The sequence below is a fragment of the Ailuropoda melanoleuca genome, chromosome 11 (genome assembly GCF_002007445.2).
Source record: "Ailuropoda melanoleuca isolate Jingjing chromosome 11, ASM200744v2, whole genome shotgun sequence".
In the NCBI taxonomy this organism is placed as follows: Eukaryota; Metazoa; Chordata; class Mammalia; order Carnivora; family Ursidae; genus Ailuropoda; species Ailuropoda melanoleuca.
This window is the reverse complement of record NC_048228.1, coordinates 9696791-9722849: the sequence shown is the minus strand read 5'-3', so window position 1 is coordinate 9722849 and position 26059 is coordinate 9696791. Positions and strand designations below refer to the sequence as shown.

The 26059-nt window shown below is 56.5% G+C and overlaps 1 protein-coding gene and 1 long non-coding RNA gene across 5 annotated transcripts in view; both read right to left on the bottom strand.

Moving 5' to 3' along the window:
- Nucleotides 1–1589: 1589 nt before the first annotated feature.
- LOC117804360 lies at nt 1590–13360 on the bottom strand. 2 transcript variants are annotated; one of them, XR_004628711.1, is made up of 3 exons: nt 9370–13360; nt 7929–8072; nt 1590–3459 (listed from the first exon to the last, which is right to left on the bottom strand). It is a non-coding gene; the product is annotated as an uncharacterized LOC117804360 (long non-coding RNA). The 2 variants fall into 2 exon arrangements; XR_004628710.1 differs by lacking the exon at nt 9370–13360 and having other exon boundaries at nt 7929–8976.
- A 3492-nt stretch (nt 13361–16852) lies between these two features.
- PRDM2 (PR/SET domain 2) overlaps nt 16853–26059 on the bottom strand; it is a 105349-nt gene continuing 96142 nt past the window's right edge. For 2 of the 3 annotated variants that reach the window (XM_034671232.1, XM_034671237.1), the window contains one exon: nt 18091–18314. In XM_034671232.1, the coding sequence (XP_034527123.1) occupies nt 18194–18314 (121 nt within the window). In that variant the 3' untranslated portion in view covers nt 18091–18193. Of the gene's footprint in view, nt 18315–26059 lie in introns of all 3 variants that reach the window. The other variant, XM_034671238.1, reaches the window with a different exon arrangement.

The following is a 26059-nucleotide window of genomic DNA, read 5'->3' as shown; positions in this document are numbered from 1 at the left end:
TGACGCTCAGAACAAGCACCGGAGAGGCTGGTTAATGCAACCCCCTGGGGCGCCCCTGACTCAGTGGTCTGCCTGAGGCCCGGATGCTTGTTTCCAGACGTGCTTCAGCCTTGGCGGGCGTTAAAGTTAGTGGGCCGTGTAGAGCTGGTCGGCCAGGTGCCCCCCACCCCCACCCACAGGGCTTCTGATGCAGCAGCTGGGGGGGAGGGGGGAGGCCAAGGACCTCTGCTTTAACAATCTGCCAGGTGATCCCAGAGGCGAGTAAGTTGACTTTAAGCAAACACAGCCCTAGCTAGAATACAGGCAGGTGGGTGATCATCCCTTTGTACAAACAAGGAACCAAGCTGAGGCCAGTGGGAGCCCAAGCAAGGTCACGCGGCCAACAGGAAGCAGAACTGGGACTTAACCCATAGTTTTAAACACATGCTTCTCATACAGCCATGCATCTGGGGTGGAACAGAAGTCCGGCAGCCGACTGCTACGTTCTGGGCAGTTGCAGACTGACCTCTGTTGTAATGTTTCCACCTGCAGGTGGCTGGAGAGCTGGAGGAACCAGCAGTAGAGGCAGCTGCCAGAGGCAAGTAGGAAATATAGCACGCTGGGCCCGAAAGGTCTGAGTCCAGTTCCTGGCCTCCATCTGCCAGCTGTGTGACCCTGGGACAAACTGCTTCACGTGTCTGAGTCTGTTTCTTCATCTGTGAGATGTCTGTCGAGGAACCTGTCCTGTTGGGATGCCATGATAGGTGAGGGAATGTGCGGGGAGTGTCTGGCACATGGCAATTTGCAGTAAATGGTCCCTGGAAGCACAGCCCTGGGCCTGGAGTCACTGCTCAGAGGTGGCGTTGCCGGGTAAGATCCAGCATACCTGTTGCAGTTGAATTCCAGATAACAATGAGCGATTCTTTTTTTAAGCATAAGGATGTCCCAAATATTGCACAAGTATATGCATACAATGGGATATCAGGCCATAAAAAGGAGTGAAGTGCTGATACGTACGACAGCCTGGGTACACCTTGAAAACATATGAAGTGAAAGCAGCTGGTTGTAAAGGATCACATACTGTGTGATTCCATTTATGTGAAATGTCTAGGAAGGGTGAACACAGGGACAGAGTAGACTTGTGGCTGCCTAGGGCAACCGGGGGAGAAACCGGGAGTGATTGCTAATGGGTATGGGATTTCTTTTAGCGGTGACTGAAGTAAAATTGAATGCAGTGATGGCTGCACAACTCTGAATATACCAAAAAAACCCACCGATGTGTACACTTTTACACGGGTTAACTGTACGGTACGTGAATGCAATCTCAATAAAGCTGTTTAAAGAGAAGAATGTATTTACAATCACAGAGGTCCTTCTAGCCTTAGTGAAAGGGCTTAGCTTACTGGCTGGCAGGTGGGAGAGTGATTTGAAGGCAGAGTAACCTTGCTCACCAGGCAGGATATTTCCACAGTGAGCCTCCTTGAAACCTTGAGTTGCTCTCATTGCCGGAATGGGGCCTTCGAGGTTGCCTCAACCCGTCCCCACCCGACCCCCACAGAAATTGCCAAAATGGACACAAAACACAGAAATCAAAATGATCACTCCCAGGCTTGTTCTTTACAATCGCGCTTCACACTTTTATTGTTAATTTTCTTCACATGGCAGATACAGAACCGTTCTCTTCCGGGATCCACACCCACGCCCGAAAACCACCACTGACCAGGAAACACCACTCTTTAGAAGACCACCCCCGTCTTCGTGATCGGGACACTCGCCGCCCTTTCCGCTAGTCTGAGAGGGTCGAAGGCTGACCGGCACGTTTGCACATGCAAAAATGAGTGTCCCCCAGTCCCCCACATTTTCTGGAATTCACCACCGGCTGAAGGCGACTTTCGAAGCTTTGGATTCTTGAGCCTTCCTTGCTGCTGAAAAGGGGAACCCTCAAGAACTGAGAGGCTGGGGTACAGTTCATGAGTGTCGACATTTATGGGACAAAACTGTATCTTAGGATAAGGAACAGCCACAGCTTTTCATGCTTGTGAGGGTTAACTTTAGGAGTGGGAAGAGAATGCCAGCTTACGGAAATCGAAAACAAACGATGGTATGGAGCTGGGTGGCAAGTGGAAAACTGTGATGGAGGCCAGCAATCGGCACTTTTCTGCCCATGTGAGGGTCTCGTGAGACCTTCCTCCTGGACCATCATCAGACCCTACACTGCAGCCAGTCGACTGATTAATTAAATAACACAAGTTATAAAACTTTAAAAAGGGGGCATTTACAGTCAGGGACATAAATACGTGCTTTTAAAAGTGTCTACATACATATTTACAGAGTTGCAAGATCAACCATAGTAGCCCTGAAAAAAAAAGTCCCTTTTTGTGTGTGACCACTCACGTTCTTCCAAGTGCTCTCCTTCCACTGTGGGTTTGATACATCACGACTGAAAACAGAGCTGAGAAAACAGCGCCAAAGTGGTCGCAGACATCCGTGTCTGGGGTCGGCCCCAAAGGCACAAAACCCAAGACCCTCACTGAACTGCTCAGCTCACCCGTTTCTCCGAGACATGGACTGCTCCTGCGCAAAGCAGAAGCCAGCTCCATCACTCCCTGGCAGGCAACTGGTGGCCTCTGGAAATCTCTTCTCCCCCCCCGCACCCCGTGCTTCTTAATCCTCCAACTTATTTTGCGTTTCCCAATTTTTGTTTCCCTTTTCAGCTAATTTGAGAAGGTCAGCCGCTAAAGGTGTTGATGGTCCCACCAAGGGAGGCAAAAGAAGCACTGGGGAGACCTCCCCTTCTCCCCACATGCCACCCCATCCCCTGCCTCTCCCAAGGGAGGAGCCGGATCTGCAAATGGGGACGGGGACTTTGTCCCGCGAAATGGACTGCCTAGAATTTTAAACCTGGAAAACGACTCAAGCCAGCAGCTCAGGCAAAGAAGGGAGGTTTTCGAAGTGCACAGGCCAGGAGGGTCGATCAGCGAGGCTCCGACGTGTCCACACGCCATTGATTCCCAGAGATGGTGGAAGGCTAGGGAAGGTGGGGTGATTAGAAGGGAAACTCGGCCTCCTCCTGAAGGCCTTCCTCAGAAAGGGCTGGAGCCGACCCCTGAGCCAGACCACAGTCCCCGCCATGGCAAAAGACAACTCGAGAAGCAAAAAGCAGGATCAAGGAGCTCTTGAAAAATTGCATAGTAGGAGAGGCCCCACCCCAGCAGGAAGGCTGAATTGCAGAACACGGTCCCGGGGGCTGCACCCAAGTGTCATCCATGGTGTGGAATCAGCTGCCTTCCTGTCTCCCTGGGGTTTGGGACCCTCGTCTGAAGACCACACACGCACACACACATGCACGCACGCACGCACACGCACGCACACACTCCCTTCCTTTCTCTCGCAGGCTCATCAAAGTGGAATAGGTCGGTACTCCCTGCAGGACAGAAGGCCAGTCCCTTTGGCTTCACTGATTCCAGGTCACTTCAGATGCTGAGGAGAAAAAGAAAAGAAAAATGGTAACAGTGGCCGCAGACTCAGTGCCTACCCTGGGCTGTTGAAGCATTACCTCATTTAATTTTTCCAATTAAAGGACTGACTGAAGTACACTACACATACAGAGAAAAGCACAGCTTGACGAATGTTCACAGTGAACACACCACATGCGGAACCAGCCCCCAGATCAAGAAACAACGTGACCAACCTCCCCTTCGCCTCCAGCCCATGCTCCCTTCTAGGACCACCACTAACCCTCACTCCCCAGGATAAATACCCAGACTTCTATCACCATAGATTGATTTTGCCCATTTTTAACTTAAATAAATGGAATCATTCAGTCCGTATCCTTTGTGTCCAGCTCCTTCCACACAACACGTTTGTGATTCATCCCTCCCGAGCCTGTGCGTGCAGCTCTGTCACCTCCTTGCTATGGGAGTCTACTGGATGATCGGGCCACCTTCATCCGGCTGGTCCACTGCCGAGGGCAAGGGGGCAGTTTCCAATTTGGGGCCACCATGAGTCATGCTGCCGGGACACGCTTATCCGTGTCTGGAGGACACATATGGTGCACACGCGTGCATAGTTATGCCAAGCAGAAGTGCCGGGTAGTAGGGTGTGCACATATACGAACTCTCCCGCATGTGGGTTCTGGTGTGCGTGTGCACGCATTCCCGCCGATTGTCTCCCTGGTGGTATAACTGCTGGGTCTGGGGGACACGTATGTTGAGCTTCAATCAGTCCTGCCAAAGACTCTGTCATAGTTAACTACACGACCACCTGATTTCATTCCAATGCTTCCAACAACCCTCATCGCAGGTGACACAGATCCCCAGATCCCCATTTTGCATGGAAAAAATAGAGGCTCACAGAGGACAAGTGACTTTTACAAGGCCAGGGTGATGACAAGTGGCAGCCGTGGGACTTGAACCCAGGTCAAGCCCACTTCAGAGCCTGTGTATGCTTTCTGTTATGGGGGAACGGCTTTGCCTGCATGCTTCCTCCACAGAAACGCCACCCACAGGACTTGACACAGCCAGGCAGGGAGTCAGGACTTAATAACATTTGCTGCATGGGGCTGAAGGTGAGCATGGCATCGTGCTGGGCCACGTTCAGGCACTCCGTTCTCTCACCCCGTGGACCTGGTCATCATTACTGTAACTGCCACCCCTACCACTAACTACTATTATTATTACTATACCACTACTGTGATGACTGGCTGAGAACGATGGTAACAGCAGTGCTGGTTTCCGGCAGGCTTATGACATACCAGGCTCTTTCCTAAGGGCTTTTCATATACTAACCTGTGCCGTCCTTATGGTATACCCACGAGACAGGTATTACTAGTAACCCATTTTACAGATGGGCAAACTGGAACACAGGGAAGTGAAGTACCTACCAGGATTACTGGAGCCAGGATTCACCTCCAAAAAACACACACTTAACCACTATACTAGGTCCATTCCAAGCCCCCGAAATCTCTTGATGGGGCAGTATGTGAGGGTGCCTTCAAGAGAGGGGGCCTCCCCTCCCAGTGGAGGCCTGCAAGTGCCCTGCACAAGCCGGAGGAGAAAAAGAACACAGGGACAGGTGCCAGCCGTGAAGTGGCCTGCACTCCCTCAGTCTGGTGTGGCTGGTGTCACCTGTGAGTCATCGAGTGGGATCCACAAAAGAAGCCAGCTTGCCAATCCCTAGCCCGAGGGGCAGCCCTCCAGGGTGGGGACCCCAGCAGCAGGAGCTATGGGCTGGACCACTGGGGCTGGAGCTGAGAGGGGGGCTCTCCTATCACCCCGCCCACCCTGCTCCTGGGACCCCACGAGAGGGCCAGTGTTGGGAAGCCTGCCCCAAGGCCGGCAGCAGCTGAGGGGAAGATCACGGAGGTGGCCAGATGAGTGAGAGATGCCAGTCCCTTCCCTGGACAGCCCCCTCAAAGACCCTGGGACCAAGTGTGCTGGCCTCAGGCAATGGAGAGACACAGAGGCACAGAGGACATGCGGGGGCAGATTCTCACGGGACTAGACGGGGTGGCATGTTTTATGCCGAAAAGTGACCAGAAAGCCCCGGGCTTTGTCCACGATAAAGGCCAGAGGGGGAGGCACACCACGAGTCAGCAGCAGAGGAAAGGTGAGCTCCTCACTGGGTTCAGACCATCGAGTAAACCAGCCTCTAAGCGGCAAGGGCAGCAGGAAGGCACAGTCCTGGGGCCCGGGCACTCCAAGGACATCACTCATTCCTCAGAACAGACCCACACGCACAGGCACTTTCACGTACAATTTCAGGGGGCAGCACAGACCCCTCAGAGTCCACCATCCATTCTGGGAGTCAGATGCCTCAAGTTCTGCCTCCTGTTCTGCCACTTGCCCCGTCTCAGTTTCCCTCCCTGTAAAATGGGCATCTGGACCCCCACATCCTTCCCATGCTAAAATCCTTTGTCACAGCACTTAAAACATCATTCTGGAAACGTGTGGAACGCTGCTATGGACTGAACTGCTATGGGAGCCCTTCTCCCCAGTCTGATGGAATTTGGAGGTGGGGCCTTTGGAAGGTGATTAGGCTTAGGTGAGGTCATGAGGGTGGGGCCCCCATGATGGGTTTAGTGCCCTCACAAGAGACACCAGAGCCTCCTCTCTTCCCTACGGAGGACACAGCAGGAAGGTGGCATCTGTAAGCCGGGAAGAGGGTCCTCACCAGAACCCAGCCAGACTGGCACCCTGACCTCAGATGCTCAGATGTCCAGCCTCCAGAACCGTGAGAAATAAACGTCTTGTCTAAGCCCCAAAGTCTGTGGTATGTTATGCAGCCTGAGCCAAGGCAAACAGTATAAGTTTTTAGTCATTTATACATATATAACATATATATATATATTATCAGTCACAGACACGAAGGGCATTGGGCCACTGCTCATCGGAGCACCTTGCTTGGGAAGCTGCACGTGTTTGGAAGTTAAGGGAAGAGAACGCATCCTTCCAGGGTCACGCGCTGGTACCCCGGCAGAGCCTGAGTTAGCCATGCTTGGCAAACACCGCATCGCCACCAGAGACTGCCGTGGCTGACGGATGTGGCCCGGTCCGTGGCCCAATCAGTCCAGGTGCACCTGGCTCTCCCTCAGGCTGCAAAGAACACCTGCTCTGGGCTGGAAGCCACACCCTGGCGCCCATCCACACAGACGTCCACACGGCAGCGGCCACCACAGGGAGGGGCCCAGGACGTGCCTGGATCCAGAACTGTCCTGGCACTGGCTCCCATGGTCCGGAAGACGCCAGCCTGACCTCTCGTCTCTCGGCCCTTGCCATTCTGCACTGAGCGACCATTTCAACTCTGCTCCCCAGCATTCCCGGCTCAGGGGCACGTGCCCTGTGCTGGAGACGCAGGTTGCGTTCTGGCTCAAGACAACACAGTCTCTGGGGAAAGCGGACTTTGTTTCCATGCCCCTCCCTGATCCCCAGAGTCCAGCGCCCAGAGCCTCCAGCAGCTTCAGGAAGGGAGGAGTGAGCTCTCTGGGCAGCAGGGCAGGCGGAGGGACGACCGTACAGGACAGAAGACCCCAAAGTTTCAGAGCTCAGCCCAATCTTGCCCGAAACAACTGCGTTCTCATCCTGAACAACCCTGGCTGCATCAAGCAGGCACCCCCACCCCTGCCATCTGCTAATACAGATTCCCAGGCCCTGCACACCACGACGCTTGCTTGGTAAGTTTGGTGCCGCACCTTGGGGTCTGTGTCTTTAACTGGTGCCCCGATGTACTGGGCACGGGGTCCTCCCATCACGGTCTCAGGGACAAAGTGACAGAAGACATGCTGTGTCACCAACAAAGAAGCCCAGGCCCCCTGAAGAGGGAAAGACCAGCTTCTATGAATGAATTCAGGTTTTACCACCAGAAAATCTAGAAAGAGACTTCAGCTTCAACACAAATTCAAGTTTTATGTTTTGTACAATAGTATGACTGTCACTTTCAAACACACTGTGGGAATAAAGACTAGACCATCTTTTCTGGGCTGAAAGCCGCTGAAGGTCTTGATGAAGTGCCTGCTGTCGTGGTCCCTGCTGTTCTTATTCAACAGTCACAGCTAACAGCTGGAGCTAAAACAGCTAATAGCCAAAAGCCAGTGCTTTCCGTGCATCAGGCACCTTCTACCTGCTCTGCATATCTGTGACACTTCTAATTCTCACAACCCGTGAAAGAGGTACCACTGTCATTCCCACTTCACCGAGGTGGAAACTGAGGCTCAGAGAGACTGAGTGACTTGCTGAGGTCCCACAGCCAGGAAGTGGCAGAGCCAGGGTCAGTGCCCAGGTGCGCCATGGTCCGCACCTGTCTGCAGGAAGGCCCCGTGTACCACCTGGCACCCAGGCGATCATGCCCACCCTTTTCCCTGCTTCCCAGCCCACCCCAAGACCCAAGCCCAGAACTCCTTGGCCCCCAGAGCCACCTGAACGGCCCCAGAAGCCGCTCCACCCTCCTTGTACCTGTCAGGGAGCAGGCGAAGTGTCTACTCTTTGAAGAGGGGTCCCTGGAACTGGGCTGCTGCCGTGGCCTTGACATTCCTACACTGCCTGGTGATGTACGGGGCGGCTGGCGGAGGGCACCGGGACGCCAGGCGGAGACTGTAGCTGTTGAGGAGAGGAACAATACACAGCATCAGCAGGGGACCCCCCAGGAGCCCCCGACGGCACCTTGAGGCCCCTGGAATGTGGGCTTTAACGACCCACGGGAGTTCCACCAACCTCTGCCCACCACCTTGCCTCCCCTTGCAAAGAATGGGGCGAGCAGAAGCATCCCCCAGCCGGGTTCTGTGAGACTGCACTGAGCAGCGCTGTCCTGACAACTGCCCCGCAGACAGACAGGCGAACTGGGAACGGAGGCTGCTGTGCAGACAGCAGTTGTACTGTGCCCCCACGTGCCTGGGAAGGTTTCCGGTACCACGTTACATCCATCACCTGCAGTGGGTCTCCTCCAGGCCATGAGCTCTGCACTCGGTCCCCCATCCCAGCCTCACTGCGCCAAGCACTGTCATTTTGGGAATCTCGAGGGGAGTGTGAGCCCAGATCCTGTGCCAGTTTGGCCCTCTCTGCTACCAGAGCCCATTAAATGAGATTTTTTTTTTTCTTCCAGGAAAGCATTTAAGAATTTTTTAAAAAAAGATAGGTAACCTAGACCATTCCTTCACCCAGTTAACTCGGACTCATCGTTCAGGTCCTGGCTGGGATACCTCTTCCAGGAAGCCTTCCTTCTTTTACTCCTGAATGGGGCAGCCCTCCTGCAGGCTCCCACTGCCCCCTGGTACTTCCCCACCACGGCACTTGTTACACTGAATCCCAATTGCAGGATAATGTATCTGCCTCCCTCACAGACTCTGAAATCCCAAGGTCGGGGCTTTTGTCCTGTTCACCGATGCATCCCCATCTTAGCACAGCAAAAATAAATAGTTGTTCAATAAGAACACCACGTGGGGCACCTGGGTGGCACAGCGGTTAAGCGTCTGCCTTTGGCTCAGGGCATGATCCCGGCGTTATGGGATCGAGCCCCACATCAGGCTCCTCCGCTATGAGCCTGCTTCTTCCTCTCCCACTCCCCCTGCTTGTGTTCCCTCTCTCCCTGGCTGTCTCTATCTCTGTCAAATAAATAAGTAAAAATCTTTAAAAAAAAATAAATAAATAAGAACACCACGTACGCCGGAAACGTGCCAAGTATTTACATACACCAACTATCCTACTCTTACGGACAGCTACCAATATGTCAGCCCTAACTTACAAATGGGGCAACAGGCCTCAGGAGGCTACACAACTTGTCCCAGGTCCCAAATCTGTTCCCCAGATAGAATGGAAGTGAGCAGGCCCTCCGGTCAGGAGAGGAGAAAGGTGAGGCGGGCGGGAAAGCGGGAAGGGTGAACACCTCCGGGAACCTCACCTGTATCAGGTGTTGGCTCGGAGTCAGCTCTGTCTGAGGGAGCAAGAGATGGGAATGGGGCCAGTCTCGAAGCTGACACGTCAGGGCTTCAATTAGTGGTTCTCAACAAGGGCAAGCATTTGGCAGCGTCTGGAGACATCTTTGGCGGTCACATCCGAGGGGAGGGATGTTGCTACGGCATCTAGTGGATGGGGTCAGGGAATGCTGCCAAACATTCCACAATGCTCGAGACAGCCCCCGTGACAGAGAAGGATCCGAAACGTGAACAGTGTCAAAGCTGGCAAAGGCAGCTATCGACAAATACCTGTTACACTAAATGAAGGAAGTGAACATATAAACAAACATATAAACAGACAAGCGAGGGCCTGGCTCTGGGTGAAGGTGCAGGGCTGCCCCTGTGCGAATTCCTCCCACGCTGTGCGATCAAGGTCTGTGGTCAGCTGCTTCTACTAGCTGAGCAAGATCCCAGGCAGGAAACTAAAGACGAGCCTGTGCTCAGCAGCAAGCCCGTGCCCCAGATGGACCACCAAAGCTCCAGAATCATGAGGCCCAGGAGGTGGCCTGGGGGCTGGCTGGGACCCGGACGTGAGCTCAGCCCCTCAGCCAGCTGACCCGACTGTGGGAGGGACAGTCCGGGGACGACCTGCACGCCCTTGCCCTGTCGGGGAAGAAAGGGCAGTCCGAGTACGCCGCAGGTCCCCCACACTGTCCCGTATGCAGAGACGTCTCTGACAGAGCAGAGCAAGATGAGCATGCAGCTCTGAAGACAAGCAGGCCTTGCATCATTAATTTCTACGTCCCCTCTCTGTTACCAGCATCGCACACCTATTAACCACTCAAAAACCAGATCAGTCCAACAAAGGTAACAGCCCTGGCCTCTCTAGCTGCCCGGCATTTCTCTGCTCCCTTGAGCACAGACAGGTTCCAGGCTCAGGCTCAGGCTCCTGCAGCCGCGGCAACCACACCCATTTCCACTAGGGGGCGAGCTTTCTCCCCAGCCCTTGGCATCCCTGTGGTTGGTAGAGCTTATGATCAGAGGCAAAGCCCCCAAAGGCAGGCTCCTCTCACCACCTGCCTGGCCCAGTGGGGGCAACCCCAGCTGGCATGCACACAGCCCTTGTAATTCTCAAGTGCCTTCTCAGCTGTTATCTCCAGACCGTCCCGGCACCTCAGGAAGTGGGGAGAACAAGCATTTTTTAATACCCTTTTCACAGATGAGGACACTGAGGCTCAGACAGATTTGGAGACTTTCCTGGGGAAGCAGAGCCCAGGCCTTTCATCTCCAGGGCCACAATTTCTGGGAAGACATCAGATCACCACCTAGGTGTCTCCTGTTAGGAGTAGGGCAGTGATGTCCAGCAGGACAGTCTCCTTCCTGACCACAAAACCCCTCCTGTGGTCAGAGAAGTCTTCCTGAGAGCCCAGGGGCTGCCTGGAGCTGAGATGCCAGGTGCTGAGAAACAGTGTCTCTCCAGTTCTCAGTACAGTAGTGGTTAACGTACAAAGACCTGATTCTAGGTTCCTGGCTGTGTGACCCTGGCAAGTCAGGAGCCTCTCTGGGCTCTGGTTTCACCATCTGCAAAACGGGAGCAGTAATTTCACTGGGTGGTTGTGCTGATGAAATTTAGAGGAAGCTCTCAGCACAGGACATGTGGGCACTCGAGTATCCACCTGCACGTGTCTGCATGGGGACAGTCGGCGGGGACGCCAGGGGCCAGCCAAGTGAGGGGATGCCAGGGGCTGTGATGCATCCCAAGGAGGCGGCGGCATGGCTGTCAGTTCCGATCCTCATCCTCACTCGCCGTGTGGCCCAGGGTAAAGCCCTGCCTCCTAGGCTCCGAACCTTGGCCTCCTCATCTGTAAATAGAGGCCAGCCCTGCTGGCCTGCCGAGGCAGAGCTGGGCTGGGAAGAGCCCGGGGACCGGGATGCGAGGGCACGTCGCCTTCCGAGAATTCAGCACTTGCGGGACGCTCCTGGTGGGGAGGACGCGGTGGGTCAGAGCAGGGGGGCGGCCAGTGCCCTCCCTCCATGGGCCCGGTTGGGTCTCCTAGGAGCGCCCCTCCTCACTGGCCTCCTCACTCCCAACCATTCTACAGAAGAGCAACCTGCCCCTTCCCCGAAAACACACTGGATCATGACGCACCCCGGCTGCAACCGTCAATCCCGGGCTCCCAGGACACTGACCATGTTCCTCAACGCACAGAGGCCGGCCCCCCACCTCCCCGCCCCCTCGTTGCCCCGGCTGTGCTGGGCTCCCTTCAGCGTGTCCACACACAGCCATCCTGGCGGCCCTCAGCCCTGGCCACTCACTACATTCATGGGAGGCCAGGTCTGCACGCCGGGCCCGTGACATGGGCATTTCTGGGGATGGCACGGGGCCTCAGCATTTGTAAGCTCCCCAGGGATACTATGTGGGGCCCAGGAAGCCGCCGGCCCCGCCCTCACAGGGCTCGCCCCTCCTTCCTTCAAGTTCTTGCTCAGGGGCTCCCCCTCCCCTCCCCGTCCATGAGCATGCCCTCAGCACTCCGCTGGAAACCGCCGAGGCCCTCGCTCTCTGCCTCCAGCCCCTTTCCCTTGACGGTATCCGCCACGGCCAACACACTCTGCGTCCCCCTGGTTGTCCCCTGGCTCCAGAGGCGGCTTCTCGTGCGGCCCCGGCACCCGGACCTTCGCCTGACACACAGAAGGGAGTCCACGACCTGCCGGGCTCGGGGCTGGGGACGCTGTGGGTAGTAAGACAGACACACTTCCTCCCCTCATCCAGTCTGCGCGTGACTCGGTGTAGCCCAGAGAAGAGAAATGCTCGCGTGCAGGGGGAGTCTGATGCCAGCGTGCGGCCAACACTCAGGCCGCCGGCTCCAGGCCACCACATTCTCGTTCAGCCCCCGCGGGTCCCTGGTAAAGGAGACACCAGGACATGTGGCACCACACACAAAAAACAGAACTGAAGAAACAGGAGTGAAGGCCAGGGCCCGGGGAGGATTCCAAGAGCGGAGGGCCCAGGCCTGGGCAGAGAGCTACACAAGGACCCCCAGGACCTAACAGTCTTGGTCTGTTTGCCGGGGGCGTCTCCACGAGCTAATGAGTCACGGGGTAGGGGGCTCTGTCTCTTCACATGGGGTTCTGGTGCCCCAACGCCACTGAGCCCAGGGGACTTGGGGGGAAGGTGACATCCATGGACATCATGGATGCTCAGTCACACCTGAGCATCTCCGGGGCCTTCTGAGAACAGGGGGTGCGGGAGTCAGAGAGATGGAACAATGTAACAGCGACACTAAAAATAAGATGGGCCAAGGCCATCCCATCACTGAGCAGATAATTTAATGACACGAAGAGGGGATCTACAGAGAAATCCAAAGCTGATGGATATGGAAAGATGCTGGAGTCCAAGAAGAGCCTGTTAACACAACAGACCACAGTCACTGGGCAGACTGGGGACAGGCCCTGTAAACACGGTGCCCGCAGGTGAGGGGATGTGACCGGGTCACAGACTACCCCCCACTCCCTGCTACTTTGAGGGCCAAGCACCCCACCCCACCTCCTGAGAGCCTATTCAACTCGTCCCTCTCAGAGCCGCTCACCCCAGCTGGGGGGAGAAAGCGTTACCGCCACTCAGCACCCTGTGAGCACCGCAGACACAGCGAGAGCAAGTGGGTCACAACCCCACCTGCCCAGACCACAGTGATCCCCGCGGAGAGAAATGAAGCAGAGAGCGCTCGGGAGCGCGTGGTGGGCGAGGGGGAGCTGTAAGGTGAAAGAGGAAGACCTGTGAGCCAAACCTGCAGGTGGTGGGGGGCATGGCACATTGCAGGTGTTGCCAACAGCACAAGCAAAGGGCCTGAGGTGGAATTTGCCTGGAATGCCAGAGGAAAAGAGGCAGAAGGGAGCATCTTGTGAGCCCTGAGCGAGGTGGGAGCCAGGTCGTCCTTCTGGGCAGCAGAGTGACATGACCTGGCCATGACCTGGCACAGACTGTAGGATGACAAGAATGAAATGGGCGGCGGGGGGGGGGTTTTTTTTGAACAAGTTAGTGATGGCAGCCTGAGCCTCAGGGCAACCGTGAGAAGGGGCTGGCTCCAGATACAGTTTGGAAGCCTTGATGACAGGATTTGCTGACTAACTGGATGTCGGGGCTGGGGCTGGGGCTGGGGCCAGGAAGACACCAGAGCCTCGACCGACTCCAGAGCAGGATGGTTTGCCTTTAGCCAAGACGGGAAGATAGCAGGAGTGGCTTCAGGGAGACATCAGTTTGAAAAGGATTAAATTTGAAGTGTTTATTCGACCCAAAAGAGAGGTCAAGTGGGTGGCTGAAATGGAACTGATGAATGGGGCTGGTCAGCATCTGGGTGGCCCAGATGGCTCAGCAAGGGGAGGGACCCAGGATGGGATGGGGGAGGGGCAGGTGGTGATGTGAGGGAGCCCAGAAAGAGGCATGGCAAGCCTGTCCAGGGAGAGTCCAGGGCAAGGAGGTCATGACCGAGAACCACAGCTGTATTCAGCAGCCCAGGGCCTACCGCTAACCGGGGTAACAGTAGCCTCCAGGGCAAAGCGGGAGGGTCCAGAGAGCTCCCTCAAGGACAGTTCTGTCAAGGGAGGCCAAAAGGGGAAAGGGCTTGGGAGGGGAGGAGGCCAGGGGCTCTCTGGTCCCCACAGGAGTCTCCATGCCCCCCGCCAGGCTGCCTGGACATACTGAATAGAGTCCCCCGCCTGCCTTGTCCCTCCTTCCGCAGTAGTCAGGAGGGATGTCCTGGAAGTAGGCTCCAAAGCTGGTTCGGCCGCACAGGAGTCTTACACAACTCTCCAAAAATTCTCGGAGTGCAATTCATTTGAAGTCAGTGTCTGATGTTCTGCCCTCTTGACAGAGGTGAAGGGAGAGGCAAAGTGTGTGGGAGCCAGTGCCAATGTGGGACAACCCGAGATGCTGTTGAAATTCCCTGGAGGCTGGGTGAAGCCCCACAGGTCCGGGCTGTGGGAGTCACCGCCTGCTTCCTGGCGCCAGCCACTGGCCACCTCAGGAATGGTGGCATCGTTTGGCTCCACCTTCCCCAAGCAGACAGCCCCTTCCATTCCACGGAGGCCCTCCCCCTCAGATGAAGGCCCCGGGCTGGGAGTCAGCAGCAGGAAATGTGGCCCAACACTGGGATGCAGGAGATGGACTTTCAGCCCTAGATCTGCGGCTGACTTGCTGTTTTGCCTCTGGAAGATGCCTCCGCCTCGCCGAACCCCAGCTATCCCACCCATAAAAGGAGGATGTCAAGCAAGGAAAACGATCCAATGGTATCATTTATTGAGTACCTACTATGTGCCTGGAGCTACTTCAGGTGCTTTATGGGAGCTCCTCAAATATTCCCAGCAGCCCTTGAGGAAGAGACTAGGGCGATCTGTGTCTTACAGAAGAAAAGACAGAGGTTCAGAGAGGTGAGGAAGCCCAACATCCCATTTATGTTCTCTTGGCCAACAGGGGTGCAACCAAACTCTGAATCCAGGACCATCTGACCCCAAAGCCTGGGTGCCCCTCCCTGAGGCAGTTCTTGCAGTGATGGGAACCCAAAGAATGCTTTTCAATATTCCAAGAAGTCAAATGGGGTTCACCGTTTGCCCCCAGGACAGCCACCCATGAGGCCAGGAGTTGGCTTTGAGCTCCAACCATGTCAGCTCAGAGGAACCCTGGCATCGAGAGGAGGGGGGTGGGGGGCAGGGGTCGCAAACTCCGAAGCTCACCGGAGTCACCTGAAAGATTAAAACAATCCTGCAGCCTGCACCTCAGCCCTACAGACTTTAATTGAGCTGCTTTGCATGCCAGGCAGTGAAAACGTTAAAAGCCAACTCTGGGAGCCACTGGTCTAGATCTGTTTCCTCAAGTCCCTGGGCGCTTGTAAGACATGCCGCTGCTCAGCCCACCCCCCATCCCACGACCTCCTGCGCCAGGAACCTGCATTTTACCAAGCTCCCTGGAGCGCGCAGGGGATCTGTGTACACAGAAGTCAGGGGAGTGAGGGGCTGGGGACACCTCCAGCAGGGCGTCAATGCAGGCCAAGTGCTAGGTGGCTGTGCCTAAGAGGGGCCTGGCTCTGAAGCCTGGACGAGGACAATGCAAGTGGCCCCCGGGGGACAGGAGCAAAGGCCTGAAGCAACTGGCCTGCACAGTCGTTGAGCTTCTATCAAGTGGAGACACTGGGGTCTGGGGGGGAAACCCGCAGCTAACACGTGCGGTTGGGCACCGCCTGCCACCGCAGCTCCGTGCTTAGATAGTATTTTCATTTACTCTTCCCTCTAACCACATGAGAAGGGTTATTGTGTTCTTTCTCTGGCTGAGGGGACAGTAGCACAGACAAGTAACTGCGGTCACACAGAGAGGTGCGAAGAGATGGGGAAAGGGCAGGGAGAGAGGGAGCCGGGATTCACAGATCTGATCCAGACCTGAAGTCCGCCTCTCAGCACACAGATTCTCCTTCCCTCTCTCCAGCTCTGAAGGCAGCCACGTGCCCGTGCTGCCTCCAGATTTGGCTGCCATGCATCCAAAAGACCAATCACGTCCCTGCCTCGTGGGGCTTTCATGCCAGGATCTGAGGNCATTTATACATATATAACATATATATATATATTATCAGTCACAGACACGAAGGGCATTGGGCCACTGCTCATCGGAGCACCTTGCTTGGGAAGCTGCACGTGTTTGGAAGTTAAGGGAAGAGAACGCATCCTTCCAGGGTCACGCGCTGGTACCCCGGCAGAGCCTGAGTTAGCCATGCTTGGCAAACACCGCATCGCCACCAGAGACTGCCGTGGCTGACGGATGTGGCCCGGTCCGTGGCCCAATCAGTCCAGGTGCACCTGGCTCTCCCTCAGGCTGCAAAGAACACCTGCTCTGGGCTGGAAGCCACACCCTGGCGCCCATCCACACAGACGTCCACACGGCAGCGGCCACCACAGGGAGGGGCCCAGGACGTGCCTGGATCCAGAACTGTCCTGGCACTGGCTCCCATGGTCCGGAAGACGCCAGCCTGACCTCTCGTCTCTCGGCCCTTGCCATTCTGCACTGAGCGACCATTTCAACTCTGCTCCCCAGCATTCCCGGCTCAGGGGCACGTGCCCTGTGCTGGAGACGCAGGTTGCGTTCTGGCTCAAGACAACACAGTCTCTGGGGAAAGCGGACTTTGTTTCCATGCCCCTCCCTGATCCCCAGAGTCCAGCGCCCAGAGCCTCCAGCAGCTTCAGGAAGGGAGGAGTGAGCTCTCTGGGCAGCAGGGCAGGCGGAGGGACGACCGTACAGGACAGAAGACCCCAAAGTTTCAGAGCTCAGCCCAATCTTGCCCGAAACAACTGCGTTCTCATCCTGAACAACCCTGGCTGCATCAAGCAGGCACCCCCACCCCTGCCATCTGCTAATACAGATTCCCAGGCCCTGCACACCACGACGCTTGCTTGGTAAGTTTGGTGCCGCACCTTGGGGTCTGTGTCTTTAACTGGTGCCCNGCACCCTGGCGCCCATCCACACAGACGTCCACACGGCAGCAGCCACCACAGGGAGGGGCCCAGGACGTGCCTGGATCCAGAACTGTCCTGGCACTGGCTCCCATGGTCCGGAAGACGCCAGCCTGACCTCTCGTCTCTCGGCCCTTGCCATTCTGCACTGAGCGACCATTTCAACTCTGCTCCCCAGCATTCCCGGCTCAGGGGCACGTGCCCTGTGCTGGAGACGCAGGTTGCGTTCTGGCTCAAGACAACACAGTCTCTGGGGAAAGCGGACTTTGTTTCCATGCCCCTCCCTGATCCCCAGAGTCCAGCGCCCAGAGCCTCCAGCAGCTTCAGGAAGGGAGGAGTGAGCTCTCTGGGCAGCAGGGCAGGCGGAGGGACGACCGTACAGGACAGAAGACCCCAAAGTTTCAGAGCTCAGCCCAATCTTGCCCGAAACAACTGCGTTCTCATCCTGAACAACCCTGGCTGCATCAAGCAGGCACCCCCACCCCTGCCGTCTGCTAATACAGATTCCCAGGCCCTGCACACCACGACGCTTGCTTGGTAAGTTTGGTGCCGCACCTTGGGGTCTGTGTCTTTAACTGGTGCCCCGATGTACTGGGCACGGGGTCCTCCCATCACGGTCTCAGGGACAAAGTGACAGAAGACATGCTGTGTCACCAACAAAGAAGCCCAGGCCCCCTGAAGAGGGAAAGACCAGCTTCTATGAATGAATTCAGGTTTTACCACCAGAAAATCTAGAAAGAGACTTCAGCTTCAACACAAATTTAAGTTTTATGTTTTGTACAATAGTATGACTGTCACTTTCAAACACACTGTGGGAATAAAGACTAGACCATCTTTTCTGGGCTGAAAGCCGCTGAAGGTCTTGATGAAGTGCCTGCTGTCGTGGTCCCTGCTGTTCTTATTCTACAGTCACAGCTAACAGCTGGAGCTAAAACAGCTAATAGCCAAAAGCCAGTGCTTTCCGTGCATCAGGCACCTTCTACCTGCTCTGCATATCTGTGACACTTCTAATTCTCACAACCCGTGAAAGAGGTACCACTGTCATTCCCACTTCACCGAGGTGGAAACTGAGGCTCAGAGAGACTGAGTGACTTGCTGAGGTCCCACAGCCAGGAAGTGGCAGAGCCAGGGTCAGTGCCCAGGTGCGCCATGGTCCGCACCTGTCTGCAGGAAGGCCCCGTGTACCACCTGGCACCCAGGCGATCATGCCCACCCTTTTCCCTGCTTCCCAGCCCACCCCAAGACCCAAGCCCAGAACTCCTTGGCCCCCAGAGCCACCTGAACGGCCCCAGAAGCCGCTCCACCCTCCTTGTACCTGTCAGGGAGCAGGCGAAGTGTCTACTCTTTGAAGAGGGGTCCCTGGAACTGGGCTGCTGCCGTGGCCTTGACATTCCTACACTGCCTGGTGATGTACGGGGCGGCTGGCGGAGGGCACCGGGACGCCAGGCGGAGACTGTAGCTGTTGAGGAGAGGAACAATACACAGCATCAGCAGGGGACCCCCCAGGAGCCCCCGACGGCACCTTGAGGCCCCTGGAATGTGGGCTTTAACGACCCACGGGAGTTCCACCAACCTCTGCCCACCACCTTGCCTCCCCTTGCAAAGAATGGGGCGAGCAGAAGCATCCCCCAGCCGGGTTCTGTGAGACTGCACTGAGCAGCGCTGTCCTGACAACTGCCCCGCAGACAGACAGGCGAACTGGGAACGGAGGCTGCTGTGCAGACAGCAGTTGTACTGTGCCCCCACGTGCCTGGGAAGGTTTCCGGTACCACGTTACATCCATCACCTGCAGTGGGTCTCCTCCAGGCCATGAGCTCTGCACTCGGTCCCCCATCCCAGCCTCACTGCGCCAAGCACTGTCATTTTGGGAATCTCGAGGGGAGTGTGAGCCCAGATCCTGTGCCAGTTTGGCCCTCTCTGCTACCAGAGCCCATTAAATGAGATTTTTTTTTTTCTTCCAGGAAAGCATTTAAGAATTTTTTAAAAAAAGATAGGTAACCTAGACCATTCCTTCACCCAGTTAACTCGGACTCATCGTTCAGGTCCTGGCTGGGATACCTCTTCCAGGAAGCCTTCCTTCTTTTACTCCTGAATGGGGCAGCCCTCCTGCAGGCTCCCACTGCCCCCTGGTACTTCCCCACCACGGCACTTGTTACACTGAATCCCAATTGCAGGATAATGTATCTGCCTCCCTCACAGACTCTGAAATCCCAAGGTCGGGGCTTTTGTCCTGTTCACCGATGCATCCCCATCTTAGCACAGCAAAAATAAATAGTTGTTCAATAAGAACACCACGTGGGGCACCTGGGTGGCACAGCGGTTAAGCGTCTGCCTTTGGCTCAGGGCATGATCCCGGCGTTATGGGATCGAGCCCCACATCAGGCTCCTCCGCTATGAGCCTGCTTCTTCCTCTCCCACTCCCCCTGCTTGTGTTCCCTCTCTCCCTGGCTGTCTCTATCTCTGTCAAATAAATAAGTAAAAATCTTTAAAAAAAAATAAATAAATAAGAACACCACGTACGCCGGAAACGTGCCAAGTATTTACATACACCAACTATCCTACTCTTACGGACAGCTACCAATATGTCAGCCCTAACTTACAAATGGGGCAACAGGCCTCAGGAGGCTACACAACTTGTCCCAGGTCCCAAATCTGTTCCCCAGATAGAATGGAAGTGAGCAGGCCCTCCGGTCAGGAGAGGAGAAAGGTGAGGCGGGCGGGAAAGCGGGAAGGGTGAACACCTCCGGGAACCTCACCTGTATCAGGTGTTGGCTCGGAGTCAGCTCTGTCTGAGGGAGCAAGAGATGGGAATGGGGCCAGTCTCGAAGCTGACACGTCAGGGCTTCAATTAGTGGTTCTCAACAAGGGCAAGCATTTGGCAGCGTCTGGAGACATCTTTGGCGGTCACATCCGAGGGGAGGGATGTTGCTACGGCATCTAGTGGATGGGGTCAGGGAATGCTGCCAAACATTCCACAATGCTCGAGACAGCCCCCGTGACAGAGAAGGATCCGAAACGTGAACAGTGTCAAAGCTGGCAAAGGCAGCTATCGACAAATACCTGTTACACTAAATGAAGGAAGTGAACATATAAACAAACATATAAACAGACAAGCGAGGGCCTGGCTCTGGGTGAAGGTGCAGGGCTGCCCCTGTGCGAATTCCTCCCACGCTGTGCGATCAAGGTCTGTGGTCAGCTGCTTCTACTAGCTGAGCAAGATCCCAGGCAGGAAACTAAAGACGAGCCTGTGCTCAGCAGCAAGCCCGTGCCCCAGATGGACCACCAAAGCTCCAGAATCATGAGGCCCAGGAGGTGGCCTGGGGGCTGGCTGGGACCCGGACGTGAGCTCAGCCCCTCAGCCAGCTGACCCGACTGTGGGAGGGACAGTCCGGGGACGACCTGCACGCCCTTGCCCTGTCGGGGAAGAAAGGGCAGTCCGAGTACGCCGCAGGTCCCCCACACTGTCCCGTATGCAGAGACGTCTCTGACAGAGCAGAGCAAGATGAGCATGCAGCTCTGAAGACAAGCAGGCCTTGCATCATTAATTTCTACGTCCCCTCTCTGTTACCAGCATCGCACACCTATTAACCACTCAAAAACCAGATCAGTCCAACAAAGGTAACAGCCCTGGCCTCTCTAGCTGCCCGGCATTTCTCTGCTCCCTTGAGCACAGACAGGTTCCAGGCTCAGGCTCAGGCTCCTGCAGCCGCGGCAACCACACCCATTTCCACTAGGGGGCGAGCTTTCTCCCCAGCCCTTGGCATCCCTGTGGTTGGTAGAGCTTATGATCAGAGGCAAAGCCCCCAAAGGCAGGCTCCTCTCACCACCTGCCTGGCCCAGTGGGGGCAACCCCAGCTGGCATGCACACAGCCCTTGTAATTCTCAAGTGCCTTCTCAGCTGTTATCTCCAGACCGTCCCGGCACCTCAGGAAGTGGGGAGAACAAGCATTTTTTAATACCCTTTTCACAGATGAGGACACTGAGGCTCAGACAGATTTGGAGACTTTCCTGGGGAAGCAGAGCCCAGGCCTTTCATCTCCAGGGCCACAATTTCTGGGAAGACATCAGATCACCACCTAGGTGTCTCCTGTTAGGAGTAGGGCAGTGATGTCCAGCAGGACAGTCTCCTTCCTGACCACAAAACCCCTCCTGTGGTCAGAGAAGTCTTCCTGAGAGCCCAGGGGCTGCCTGGAGCTGAGATGCCAGGTGCTGAGAAACAGTGTCTCTCCAGTTCTCAGTACAGTAGTGGTTAACGTACAAAGACCTGATTCTAGGTTCCTGGCTGTGTGACCCTGGCAAGTCAGGAGCCTCTCTGGGCTCTGGTTTCACCATCTGCAAAACGGGAGCAGTAATTTCACTGGGTGGTTGTGCTGATGAAATTTAGAGGAAGCTCTCAGCACAGGACATGTGGGCACTCGAGTATCCACCTGCACGTGTCTGCATGGGGACAGTCGGCGGGGACGCCAGGGGCCAGCCAAGTGAGGGGATGCCAGGGGCTGTGATGCATCCCAAGGAGGCGGCGGCATGGCTGTCAGTTCCGATCCTCATCCTCACTCGCCGTGTGGCCCAGGGTAAAGCCCTGCCTCCTAGGCTCCGAACCTTGGCCTCCTCATCTGTAAATAGAGGCCAGCCCTGCTGGCCTGCCGAGGCAGAGCTGGGCTGGGAAGAGCCCGGGGACCGGGATGCGAGGGCACGTCGCCTTCCGAGAATTCAGCACTTGCGGGACGCTCCTGGTGGGGAGGACGCGGTGGGTCAGAGCAGGGGGGCGGCCAGTGCCCTCCCTCCATGGGCCCGGTTGGGTCTCCTAGGAGCGCCCCTCCTCACTGGCCTCCTCACTCCCAACCATTCTACAGAAGAGCAACCTGCCCCTTCCCCGAAAACACACTGGATCATGACGCACCCCGGCTGCAACCGTCAATCCCGGGCTCCCAGGACACTGACCATGTTCCTCAACGCACAGAGGCCGGCCCCCCACCTCCCCGCCCCCTCGTTGCCCCGGCTGTGCTGGGCTCCCTTCAGCGTGTCCACACACAGCCATCCTGGCGGCCCTCAGCCCTGGCCACTCACTACATTCATGGGAGGCCAGGTCTGCACGCCGGGCCCGTGACATGGGCATTTCTGGGGATGGCACGGGGCCTCAGCATTTGTAAGCTCCCCAGGGATACTATGTGGGGCCCAGGAAGCCGCCGGCCCCGCCCTCACAGGGCTCGCCCCTCCTTCCTTCAAGTTCTTGCTCAGGGGCTCCCCCTCCCCTCCCCGTCCATGAGCATGCCCTCAGCACTCCGCTGGAAACCGCCGAGGCCCTCGCTCTCTGCCTCCAGCCCCTTTCCCTTGACGGTATCCGCCACGGCCAACACACTCTGCGTCCCCCTGGTTGTCCCCTGGCTCCAGAGGCGGCTTCTCGTGCGGCCCCGGCACCCGGACCTTCGCCTGACACACAGAAGGGAGTCCACGACCTGCCGGGCTCGGGGCTGGGGACGCTGTGGGTAGTAAGACAGACACACTTCCTCCCCTCACCCAGTCTGCGCGTGACTCGGTGTAGCCCAGAGAAGAGAAATGCTCGCGTGCAGGGGGAGTCTGATGCCAGCGCGCAGCCAACACTCAGGCCGCCGGCTCCAGGCCACCACATTCTCGTTCAGCCCCCACGGGTCCCTGGTAAAGGAGACACCAGGACATGTGGCACCACACACAAAAAACAGAACTGAAGAAACAGGAGTGAAGGCCAGGGCCCGGGGAGGATTCCAAGAGCGGAGGGCCCAGGCCTGGGCAGAGAGCTACACAAGGACCCCCAGGACCTAACAGTCTTGGTCTGTTTGCCGGGGGCGTCTCCACGAGCTAATGAGTCACGGGGTAGGGGGCTCTGTCTCTTCACATGGGGTTCTGGTGCCCCAACGCCACTGAGCCCAGGGGACTTGGGGGGAAGGTGACATCCATGGACATCATGGATGCTCAGTCACACCTGAGCATCTCCGGGGCCTTCTGAGAACAGGGGGTGCGGGAGTCAGAGAGATGGAACAATGTAACAGCGACACTAAAAATAAGATGGGCCAAGGCCATCCCATCACTGAGCAGATAATTTAATGACACGAAGAGGGGATCTACAGAGAAATCCAAAGCTGATGGATATGGAAAGATGCTGGAGTCCAAGAAGAGCCTGTTAACACAACAGACCACAGTCACTGGGCAGACTGGGGACAGGCCCTGTAAACACGGTGCCCGCAGGTGAGGGGATGTGACCGGGTCACAGACTACCCCCCACTCCCTGCTACTTTGAGGGCCAAGCACCCCACCCCACCTCCTGAGAGCCTATTCAACTCGTCCCTCTCAGAGCCGCTCACCCCAGCTGGGGGGAGAAAGCGTTACCGCCACTCAGCACCCTGTGAGCACCGCAGACACAGCGAGAGCAAGTGGGTCACAACCCCACCTGCCCAGACCACAGTGATCCCCGCGGAGAGAAATGAAGCAGAGAGCGCTCGGGAGCGCGTGGTGGGCGAGGGGGAGCTGTAAGGTGAAAGAGGAAGACCTGTGAGCCAAACCTGCAGGTGGTGGGGGGCATGGCACATTGCAGGTGTTGCCAACAGCACAAGCAAAGGGCCTGAGGTGGAATTTGCCTGGAATGCCAGAGGAAAAGAGGCAGAAGGGAGCATCTTGTGAGCCCTGAGCGAGGTGGGAGCCAGGTCGTCCTTCTGGGCAGCAGAGTGACATGACCTGGCCATGACCTGGCACAGACTGTAGGATGACAAGAATGAAATGGGCGGCGGGGGGGGGGTTTTTTTTGAACAAGTTAGTGATGGCAGCCTGAGCCTCAGGGCAACCGTGAGAAGGGGCTGGCTCCAGATACAGTTTGGAAGCCTTGATGACAGGATTTGCTGACTAACTGGATGTCGGGGCTGGGGCTGGGGCTGGGGCCAGGAAGACACCAGAGCCTCGACCGACTCCAGAGCAGGATGGTTTGCCTTTAGCCAAGACGGGAAGATAGCAGGAGTGGCTTCAGGGAGACATCAGTTTGAAAAGGATTAAATTTGAAGTGTTTATTCGACCCAAAAGAGAGGTCAAGTGGGTGGCTGAAATGGAACTGATGAATGGGGCTGGTCAGCATCTGGGTGGCCCAGATGGCTCAGCAAGGGGAGGGACCCAGGATGGGATGGGGGAGGGGCAGGTGGTGATGTGAGGGAGCCCAGAAAGAGGCATGGCAAGCCTGTCCAGGGAGAGTCCAGGGCAAGGAGGTCATGACCGAGAACCACAGCTGTATTCAGCAGCCCAGGGCCTACCGCTAACCGGGGTAACAGTAGCCTCCAGGGCAAAGCGGGAGGGTCCAGAGAGCTCCCTCAAGGACAGTTCTGTCAAGGGAGGCCAAAAGGGGAAAGGGCTTGGGAGGGGAGGAGGCCAGGGGCTCTCTGGTCCCCACAGGAGTCTCCATGCCCCCCGCCAGGCTGCCTGGACATACTGAATAGAGTCCCCCGCCTGCCTTGTCCCTCCTTCCGCAGTAGTCAGGAGGGATGTCCTGGAAGTAGGCTCCAAAGCTGGTTCGGCCGCACAGGAGTCTTACACAACTCTCCAAAAATTCTCGGAGTGCAATTCATTTGAAGTCAGTGTCTGATGTTCTGCCCTCTTGACAGAGGTGAAGGGAGAGGCAAAGTGTGTGGGAGCCAGTGCCAATGTGGGACAACCCGAGATGCTGTTGAAATTCCCTGGAGGCTGGGTGAAGCCCCACAGGTCCGGGCTGTGGGAGTCACCGCCTGCTTCCTGGCGCCAGCCACTGGCCACCTCAGGAATGGTGGCATCGTTTGGCTCCACCTTCCCCAAGCAGACAGCCCCTTCCATTCCACGGAGGCCCTCCCCCTCAGATGAAGGCCCCGGGCTGGGAGTCAGCAGCAGGAAATGTGGCCCAACACTGGGATGCAGGAGATGGACTTTCAGCCCTAGATCTGCGGCTGACTTGCTGTTTTGCCTCTGGAAGATGCCTCCGCCTCGCCGAACCCCAGCTATCCCACCCATAAAAGGAGGATGTCAAGCAAGGAAAACGATCCAATGGTATCATTTATTGAGTACCTACTATGTGCCTGGAGCTACTTCAGGTGCTTTATGGGAGCTCCTCAAATATTCCCAGCAGCCCTTGAGGAAGAGACTAGGGCGATCTGTGTCTTACAGAAGAAAAGACAGAGGTTCAGAGAGGTGAGGAAGCCCAACATCCCATTTATGTTCTCTTGGCCAACAGGGGTGCAACCAAACTCTGAATCCAGGACCATCTGACCCCAAAGCCTGGGTGCCCCTCCCTGAGGCAGTTCTTGCAGTGATGGGAACCCAAAGAATGCTTTTCAATATTCCAAGAAGTCAAATGGGGTTCACCGTTTGCCCCCAGGACAGCCACCCGTGAGGCCAGGAGTTGGCTTTGAGCTCCAACCATGTCAGCTCAGAGGAACCCTGGCATCGAGAGGAGGGGGGTGGGGGGCAGGGGTCGCAAACTCCGAAGCTCACCGGAGTCACCTGAAAGATTAAAACAATCCTGCAGCCTGCACCTCAGCCCTACAGACTTTAATTGAGCTGCTTTGCATGCCAGGCAGTGAAAACGTTAAAAGCCAACTCTGGGAGCCACTGGTCTAGATCTGTTTCCTCAAGTCCCTGGGCGCTTGTAAGACATGCCGCTGCTCAGCCCACCCCCCATCCCACGACCTCCTGCGCCAGGAACCTGCATTTTACCAAGCTCCCTGGAGCGCGCAGGGGATCTGTGTACACAGAAGTCAGGGGAGTGAGGGGCTGGGGACACCTCCAGCAGGGCGTCAATGCAGGCCAAGTGCTAGGTGGCTGTGCCTAAGAGGGGCCTGGCTCTGAAGCCTGGACGAGGACAATGCAAGTGGCCCCCGGGGGACAGGAGCAAAGGCCTGAAGCAACTGGCCTGCACAGTCGTTGAGCTTCTATCAAGTGGAGACACTGGGGTCTGGGGGGGAAACCCGCAGCTAACACGTGCGGTTGGGCACCGCCTGCCACCGCAGCTCCGTGCTTAGATAGTATTTTCATTTACTCTTCCCTCTAACCACATGAGAAGGGTTATTGTGTTCTTTCTCTGGCTGAGGGGACAGTAGCACAGACAAGTAACTGCGGTCACACAGAGAGGTGCGAAGAGATGGGGAAAGGGCAGGGAGAGAGGGAGCCGGGATTCACAGATCTGATCCAGACCTGAAGTCCGCCTCTCAGCACACAGAT